The following is a 9540-nucleotide window of genomic DNA, read 5'->3' as shown; positions in this document are numbered from 1 at the left end:
TTTAATATGTTTGTTACAGTTTTGGACATTTCCATTGTGAATGAAGAAAAATGTTTATAAATTAACATTACTTTAAATGTGTTTTTTATATGTTTTTTATATACACACTTCTTGGGAAAACGTATACCCTAAAAGGGGGTGAGGAACCATATTATGGTTATTTCACTGAACTAGATTTGCCATAAAAATGAAAATAAAATTGGAAAAAGGCACACAAGTAAAAAAAAAAAAAAAAAAAAAGTCATGTAAGATGCTCTAGGGTTGAAATTTTGAATTTCCATGTGTTTCCTTTTAACCATAAAGGGTTAAAGATAGTGCTGCCTGTCAAAGGAAAGACATTATTTTATCAGGCTACAATAAAATGAGCACAATATTCTGAGACTGAGAGCTTAGTCCTGCTAAAATAGACTAACAGAGGAAATAGAGTCCAGCATTTTGGATTAATGCCAACTAATCCAGTAGACAACCATTACAGTTTCCACTGATTCCTCGGGGATATTAATCACAGTGGGTATGACTCCCACTAAGTGACTTTCTGAATTACAACAATTGCAAAAGGGAACGGGAGAGGAAGGGGATTTTGTTTTTGAACAAAGTGGGCTTTTAATATGAAACTAAATAAAAATGACCCCCCCACCACCTTCCTCAGCACATATCCTCCACGCCCCCCTCGCCGGTGCGTGGTGGTGTGGTCCAGGAAGCGCGCCTCTGCTCTCCTCTCCGGCTGAAGTGAATCAGCTGACGAATGGTATCTCCCTCCTCTCCCGGATGGATCGCGCCGCTGAAGCCGGCCAACCCAAGCGTCATACTGGCTGACACCGGAGCAGGTTGCCCACCTCTCGCTCTCCTCCTGCTGGATGTCACACGGACCGAACCTCAAGTAAAAGACTCCGCTACTCAAAATAAAAAAAAAAAATAAAAAAAAAAGCGAGAGAGGGGTTACTTTATTTTTCTTTTTTTTTCCTTCTTTCGGACAGGAAGCCGCCAGCTTCCCTCTCACCATGGCTTCTAACTTCAACGATATAGTCAAGCAGGGATACGTGAGGATACGGAGTAAGAAACTGGGGGTGAGTACTGTTGCACTTGCTGTCTAGCGAGGCGGAGGAGAAATAGAAGGAGGAGGTGGTGTAGGAGGAGGAGGAAGGGAGGAAAGGGAAGAGGACTTCCAGTTGTTTGCAGTCAAGGGCAGCTGGATTAAGAAAGAGGCTTTAATTGCTCCACGGGCAAAGCGTCCTGCTGTGAGCTCTTCAAGAGGGAAAACAGATTAGAGCAGCTCCAGCAGCCGCCAAGTTTCACTCGGTGCTTTGTGCACAAATACTTTGGAGGTGATGGTGAAGTCTGGGTGATTGACAGCCGGTGTCATGTGCGAGGGGTTTGTGAATCATACCCTGTGCTTGTTGTCAGCCATAACTTGGTTTTCTTCGAGAATGTTAGCCTGCAACTAGTATTATGAATGTATAAGCCTGAAGAAAGGGTAACCAACTTGATTATAGACTAGACTATAGGATTATAAGAAAAAATATGTAAAGTTCTAGTATGATCAGTCATATGGCATAAATTCCTGTGTGTAATAAGGTAATGTTAGTCCCTTTATGGATGATGTATGGTAAAAATGAACACTCTTTTATACAGATGGTAAAATGGGAAATGCTTGTACCTTTATCATACAGCACGGGCTGCGCTGTACTTTACCTCTCTTTCAGCCTTCATGAATTATTCCCAGTAGAATTGAAAAGTCTCATTGAAGTGCACCTGATTCATTATGATGGCAGCTCCTCAATGCATTGATTAAGGATTTCTATTGAGATACAGAAAGGAGGAAAAATGGCTTGACTGCTTAAATTGAAATGAATGATATAGATTCAATTATGAGTGCCTTATTGTCTGACTCATAAAGCCATCTGCTTTTGTTCATACTTCCAGCTCATTACGCTAACAGAGCGGGCACACTCCCTCTGCTCTGATGAAGTGTGATGATGGGGGCTAATGATGTCTGCCTCCCCACATCATCACCTGGCTTCATCAACACTGCTCTGCCATTGTTTGCTGCTGTTCAGGATATCTTTGATTACTCTTTGATAGTAACAGTCGCTTTACAAACCGCACGAAACAAATGAAGGCGCGAGACATTTCTCGTTGTTAACATGCAAATCCGCCTGCTCGTACACAGCTCAGTTGACTCAGTGTGTTTATTTCGCGCATATGCTATTAGTCAAATGTGGTCAGAAGATGTGGATAGCCTATGACTTTGCAAAGCAAGTGTGAGGACGCATGCTGTGTTGGCTGAGCTCGTGGTATGGATGCCATATCGCTGCCAGCTCCGCATCTCATCCTGCTGTTTGTGGAGAAAAGCAGTGTGTGTCCTGCTCGCCCACTCCCTCAGCCCTCCACCACTTGCTGCTGTTTCATCATAGAAAAGTCATGCTGCGATCGCCTCAGAGAACCCTGGTGTGGGAAGATGGAATGCATTTATCTGTCCACGCTAGGGTTAGTTATTCCAGGACAATTCTCATTCGGAAACAGGCAGAACAAAACAACAAGACCGAGCAGGATCGGGCATCCGTGCGCCTGAATCAACAGGCGATTTTTTTTTTCTTCTTTTTCTGTGGCATTATTTTAAGTGTTCTTGGGAGGATTTGGAGAGGGATGAAAATGAAAATGCGTGTCAGATACGCTGGAAAGATACACCTCGAGATAAATGGGAGTTATTCACAGTTGTCTAGAAATGTAAAAAAAAGGTTGTTTTGCAGCTTTTCTCAACATAAACCAGAGATTCTATTAAGCTTAATTCATTATTTTTTTCAATTTTCTTCCTGTTATCGATGACTCAACACCTCAGTAATGTTCATGTATGTAAAACAGAGCACACGAGGAACGTACTGTACAGAGAGTCAGATTTGGATAGAGAGATGTATTTACCTCTTTGCTTCTTTGGGTTCTTCATCTATAAAATACAGGCAAATCTACATAATGGACCTCATTTCAGTGCAATCACACACAGCTCTGAAGTAATAAGAATACTTATTTCACTATTTTGCTTTATTTATATTTACTTATGTTCACATTTTCTCCAACAGCATTCCTGCTGCAACTTTCCAGAACACACAGAGCCTTTGTTTTATTTGAGCAAACTGTCTAACAGTTGTTCCACTTAATATTGTCAGAGAACACGGCAATGTCTACACATGTGACGAACTGGGACTGATGCCTTTTAGACATTTTTAGTGATCACTAAGGCAGTTTTCATTGTATTAAAGTATATTCTTGAATGTGAAATGTACAACCCAAATTGCGTCCCCAAAAAGCTGGAACACTGTAAAATGTAATTAAAAATAGAGTGCAATGATTTTCAAGTCTCATAAACTCACATTTTATTAAAAACAGAACATAGAGAACATAATTTAAGCTGAGAAAATGTACCATTTTATGAAAAATATAAGGGGGATTTAACGGTGATGGCATCAATGAATCTCAAAAAGTTGGACAGGGTCATGTTTACAACTGTGCAGCGTCGCCTCTACTTTAACCAACAGTCTACAAAAGTTTGGTAACTGAGGAGAGCAGGTGCTGGACTTTTGCAGTTAAGTTTGTGTCTGATATAAGACTCTACCTGCTCAACAGTCCTGGGTCTTGTTGTTATATTTTTCATTTCACGAAATGCCAGATGTTTACAACTGGTCTAGGACTGCAGGTAGGTCATCTCATCACCCACACTCTTCTACTACAAAGGTATGCTGTTGTAATAGATGCAGTATGCAGTTTAGCATTTTCTTGCTGAAGTATGAAAGGCCTTCCCTGAAAGGGATGAGAGCATATGTTGCTCTAAACCTGTATATACCTTTCAGCACTGATGGTGCTTTTCCAGATGTGCCAATGTGTTGCCAAGTCCACAGGCACTAATGCACCTCCATACCATCAGAGATGCAGGCTTTTAAACTGAGCGCTGAACAAGCCAGATGGTCTCTCTTCTCTTTAGTTCATGCTTTCTATAAAGAATTTCAAATTTTGTTTCTGTCTAACCACAGAGTAGTTTTCCACTTTGCCTCAGTCCATTTTAAATGAGCTTTAGTCCTGAGAAGATGGTGGTGTTTCTGGATCATGCTCACGTGTGACTTCTTCTTTGCCTGATAGAGCTTTAACCTGCATTTACGGATATACACAGTGTTCCTGATCCCATGCAGTGATTTCCATGAAAACACCCTGTGTCGCCTGAGAGACCGAACATCACAGACATGCAATATTGATTTTCAGCCTTTGCGCACAGAGATTTCTCCAGATTCTTCTTGCTGATATTATGCACTCTACATGATAAGATATTCAAAGTCTTTGCAATTTTAAGTTGAGGAACATCTGAAATTGAGCCACCATCTGTAGATCCAGGTTTTGGTAGATCATGTTACTCACTTATTGCAAAGTAAGCCAGTTACTTTCAAGCTGTTTCTTTTAGTACCACCTACTTTTCCAGCTTTTTTGAGACGTGTTGTTGCCATCAAACTCAAAATGAGCTAATACTTTAAATGAAAGAGTTAAATGTGTCATTTTAAGCATTTGATACGTTTTCTGTGTTCGACTGTGAATTAAATATTTAGTTTATGGGATTTGCACATCATTGCATTCGGTGCCCTAACTATTTTGAATTTGGGGTTGCATAAACATTGGTGAAACAGCCTCTCGGGAATGTTGCTACAGTGAAATGTAAAAGTGGATGTAAATAAGGATCTACTTGGTCAAAAACACTTGACACAAGTTGACAGTTGACAATTTCTGATGCTTAGCTCTGAAAATATATCGAGCCCTGCCTGTCAGCAGGCAGCTGAATTTTTCGCAAACTGTCTCTGCTCTGCTTTGAGTCTGAGGTCGGAAAGGTTTCTGGTGTTTTCCTTCTCACGTGATGCTTGTTTAATGTTTTAAGTGGTTTAAAGGTCTCTGAAATATCACATATCAAGACTTTGCATCACAGTTGACCTTCTGGTGCTCCCACATCGGCCTCTATTGTAATGCAGTGCCATTTAAAATGTATTATACTTTTTTTAAATGTGTTTTTCTTTTATTAGAAATAGTCCAATGGTTGTCCTTATGTGATAGGTGTTAAAGTGGCCACAGCAACACCAACAGCTTGGGCCGAACTCATCAGCATCACTCACTATGATTGGCTCATTTCCAAACCCCATCATGTGTGAAGGTTGAGGCCATGAGGTCAAGTCTGCTTCCTCTCTCTCTCTTTTTTCTTATTTTTTTGGAGGCATTTTTTCTTTTTGTCCATGCACATGAATGTCAACGATTCCTACATTAGCCAACGTCTTTGTCTCTGTGTTGGCTGAAGAGACAACGGTGCAGTGTTCTTGAATGCACAAGCAGTCTCTCTTTCCTTTCCTTTCTCACATCCCCCCCCCCCTTCCCCACCTCTCTTCCTCACCTCTAAACCCATTCTCTCACCTCTCAGCTCCCAGTATCTCACCTGTACTCCCCACGCGGAGCTGTGACGCTCTCATCTCCTCTGTGCTATTTTATCTCCCTCGCTCTTTTCTTCCCCTTTATTTGGCTATCTCTCTTACCTTACCCCCTTTCTCCCTCACCTTTCTCTCCTTCACTGGTTTGTAGACAGCTGTGGGGCCGAGCACAAAAGCATCCTATTCATCACCCCGCGCTGCACCCTCCGTAACCCCAACAGGCTATTCCCCCTGACACAGTGCAAAGGCAGACACACACACACAAGTTGGCTTGGTTCGACATTGAATTGGCACACACATGCACCCGACAAACAAGTAAACAATCTGCTGCCAGAGAACAGTGTGTGGATTCTCAATTAATTTTAATCCTGTGGCTTTGTACCATACAGTATTTTTTTTTTTTTTACAACATGAAAATAAACTAAATGCTTACAAGAGCCAGAAACAAGTGAAGTGCTTCAGTGCAGAGAAAAGCAAAATCTAGCAGCGTCTAAGAAACAGCAGTAGTGATATTTCTGTCATCAAAACAGGTTCTTTGTTTCCTTTCAGTGAAAAACGGCTGATGCTATCAGTGGGATGGACTCCTCTTGAAAGGCTGAATAAGGTGACCTTTGAGTAATTTGTGTGTCAGTCTCAGTCCAGGTACAGTACATGTTTCCCAAGCTTAGGAACACTGCGGTAAATACAAAAGGTCAACTTGTGAATATTTTTCTCCTCCCCTCCGCGTCTGTCCAACTTTACTTTCAGTCTTAGCAAAAGCGGTCAATTTAAGTTTGCTGGAGGTGAGTTTGTCTGCCAGTCTCTGTATTCACAAACATGTTTTGACACTTCAAAGAAGCTGTAGAACAGATCCTGGCTCACAGGTAGTTGGGTAGTACTTTAAGAGGACACAGAGTGCTTCTCACTCCCTTAGATAGTATTGGTTCTCACCACATGAAGAAAAAACAACAACAATAGCGACTTCTTTTCCATAAAACCTTAATTTTCTTTTGTTAGCACTGGCTCACATGACTGCACGTTAGGTTAAAGTAGCCGCTCATATTGAACAAGCGTACTGTCATTATCATGTTTTTTTCCTCTCTACTGAGAGCAGCCAAGGCAAAACAGTTAGCTGGAAGACGATATAAAGCTGCACAGAGCTGAGTGAGTGTAAGGAGTTATAATTCTCTGTGGGTATGTGACAACAAATGACCCCATTCACATTACACATATTCATTTCAGTGAGCTGGAATAAGTTCCTGAGATTAAGAGTGCTGTTGGAAATTAAAATCAGCGAGCGTACCTTCATTGTCCCAGACTGCACAATTGGTCAACTTTCACCTTTAAATTTAAGCACAAATAAAAAAATTGGACCCCGCAAACTAACTTCGATCTTTGAAGCACAAATAATATATAAGCTTAGCTGTTCGTGCACGTCATAATAGCAGTAATAAAATTGAGAGGGACAGCTCTAATGCCATCTAAGTGTATTTTTGAGAGTGCCTTGGTCCAAGCACAGCATTAAATGTCAAAGCAGAAAACACATTAAAAATGCATTATGTCTGGTCCGGAATGAGGAGGAGTGAAAAAACAATCAGCCAAAAAGTCTGAATATAAACAAATAATCAGTAAACCAATAATCTGGGCTGCAGACTGAGAGCTTAAGTTATTCATCATCCTAGCACAAGGATATCATTTGCAAAAAGACGAATACAGTCCTGTTTATAGATTTGCAGAAGTGATTTGAGGTCTTAAAATTAGTTTTTTATGAGTGAACCATTTTGCAATCTTGTGCATGCATACAGTTTGTTTTGTTGCAAATAACCCTTTGCGATCTAGAAACTCGAAAAAACAAGCAAACAAGTAACAACTGCCGGAGTTTATTGCGTCTTGGATTTTCACCACCTTTGGTGTTGGTGGGGGGAATTGGATTTCAGTGTTTGACAGAAAAGACAACGGAAAGATTTGTTTGAAACTGACAGAGGGGAATAATTTGTTGTGACTGAACGCATGACATTACATGGAGTAATACTTCCATCAGCCGCACTGGCTCGGGGGTTAGACACTAATCATGAATGCTTACTCATGGGATAAATGTAACATTGGTGAATCCATCCGTATTTGCAACACTGGGCAAGAAACGAAGGCTGGAAATAGAGCTGAACAGGAATTTCCATTCAGAGCTGAAAAGATTAGTCATTTAATTGTTTCGTCCAACAAAAGCAACCTCTTTTTTTTCTTCAAATATAACAAGACACTCTCCAGTTTCACCATCTCACATGTGACAAGCTGCTTTTGGACCATTTTCTGCCTGCTTTCTATCAACAGCTGTGATCAGAGGTATTGCATTTTAAGGTTTTCCATCCATCAAATTTAGTACATCTTCTTAAAATGTGGCATAGCTGTTTACTTGGTTTTAACAATGAACTAATTATAAGTTGGTGGCCATGCTAAAACAAGATTTTTGGCTATGACTCAAGGATTTGTATTCTTGCTACAGCAATATCTCTGAAAGTGGTCTATGGATAAAATTATGTCCAAAAGGTCAAACATCAACTTGCTTTTCTGGCCATCATTCAGTGCCACAACTCAACAGCACAGAAGACTGTGGCCATATTTCACTTTTGGTTGGGTCTTGAATTAGAGACACTAATCTAAACATATTAAATTCCTTCAAAGTGGTTATATATTAAATCTATAGCTCTGGACAGATATTGATTTGTACTGGCTGGTAGAAGCATATAAGCACAAGGCCTTTGGGATTGTGTTTTTCTTTTCCTTTTTTTGGTTGGAATAAAATTTCCTCTGTGCTACCAAACCACATCTTTAGTAAAACAACAACAAATGCTTTGCTTGCAGCTTAAAGTGCACAGGGATAAAGACGCTAACAACACAAACAAAGCACTTTTGCTCTTTTTTTAAACACTTAATATAAAAGAAGGGAAGAGTTGTTACTCTTTAAGTACTCCTCTGGACTCTCTACCCATCTCAGCGTACAGTCACTGCCTCCATTAGCTGTTATCAACGTCCCTCCTTTCTCGGTCTCAGCTGTTTTTGACTTACAAGTGGGTATTTGTGTCCAGTATCCAGTAGCCTTTATGTGGAAAGCATGTATTGTGATGGTGTGTGGGTATGTCCCCCTCCCCTTATTGGCACACAAGCACCCACCAAAGCAGAAGCAAAGGAGTGGAGAACAATGTGTCTATTGTCCAAGATGGCACAGCCATTTAAGATAGGATCTTGCCACTTTCATGCACTCACTATTAACAATGACAGGCTGTCCAGAATGGTGGATGTCAGGAGATTTTTCATCCCAGGAACTGTACTTGTCAGTGGAGCGTAGAAAATACACTGTCAGCTGTGTTAGACTTGCAGCAATTGAGACTTCCAAACAACATGGATAAATGTGGCTGAGGTTGTGCAATGAAGTCAGGTTATATCAATTAGCAAATCAGTCATTCTTTACATCCAGTGGGTAAAAATTAGCCGCATTCTGCACTTCGTCTCTGATTGCCAAAGGAAATTGGAGCTGAAGAAGACAGAGGATTTTTAATATGACTATCTTTGCTCATGATTTTATTTGTGCCTTGTGGGTGCATGCAGCCTACTTTTAGCTCCTCTTTTTTTGTGATAGATCATTTTGGACTCAGTGCATTGACTCACAGATATGCAGAGCTATACGTTGTGTGTTCATTTCCATTGGTTTTCATCAGCTTCCTCCATCAGATAAACCCCGAAGACAAATCGCCACCTCTTATTGGCCCTGATGAATTGCGTCTCTAACAAGATATGGGAACAACAGCCCAACAATCATTATTCATGCTGAAAAATGGGCCTCTATTATATAGTCACGAATAGTCATGAATAAATCTTTGCCAGGACCTCACTTAAATATTTTCACATTATTGATTTCAGTTGTTCCTAATTATCAAAAGAGGTTTTTGTCATGGTAGGGGACGAATGCTATAACTATTTTGTCATTAAAGCCACTCGAATGATTACGACCAGCAGAAAGGTTTTTTCGTTACAAATATCCATTATATCAACACTGCTTTTTTTCTGCTACTCCTTTTTTCCTCTCTCTCTATATGATGTTTAGATTGTCTGCTGG

The 9540-nt window shown here is 40.4% G+C and overlaps 1 protein-coding gene across 3 annotated transcripts in view; it reads left to right on the top strand.

The window, feature by feature from the left end:
- Positions 1-696: 696 nt before the first annotated feature.
- dok6 (docking protein 6) overlaps positions 697-9540 on the top strand; it is a 56187-nt gene continuing 47343 nt past the window's right edge. For all 3 annotated transcript variants that reach the window (XM_039616914.1, XM_031750080.2, XM_039616913.1), the window contains exons 1-2: positions 697-880; positions 978-1067. In XM_039616914.1, the coding sequence (XP_039472848.1) occupies positions 746-880; positions 978-1067 (225 nt within the window). In that variant the 5' untranslated portion in view covers positions 697-745. The remainder of the gene's footprint in view (positions 881-977; positions 1068-9540) is intronic.

This window comes from Oreochromis aureus, linkage group 9 (genome assembly GCF_013358895.1).
Source record: "Oreochromis aureus strain Israel breed Guangdong linkage group 9, ZZ_aureus, whole genome shotgun sequence".
In the NCBI taxonomy this organism is placed as follows: Eukaryota; Metazoa; Chordata; class Actinopteri; order Cichliformes; family Cichlidae; genus Oreochromis; species Oreochromis aureus.
The sequence above is the reverse complement of the archived record's forward strand: the minus strand, read 5'-3'. Positions and strand labels throughout refer to the sequence as shown.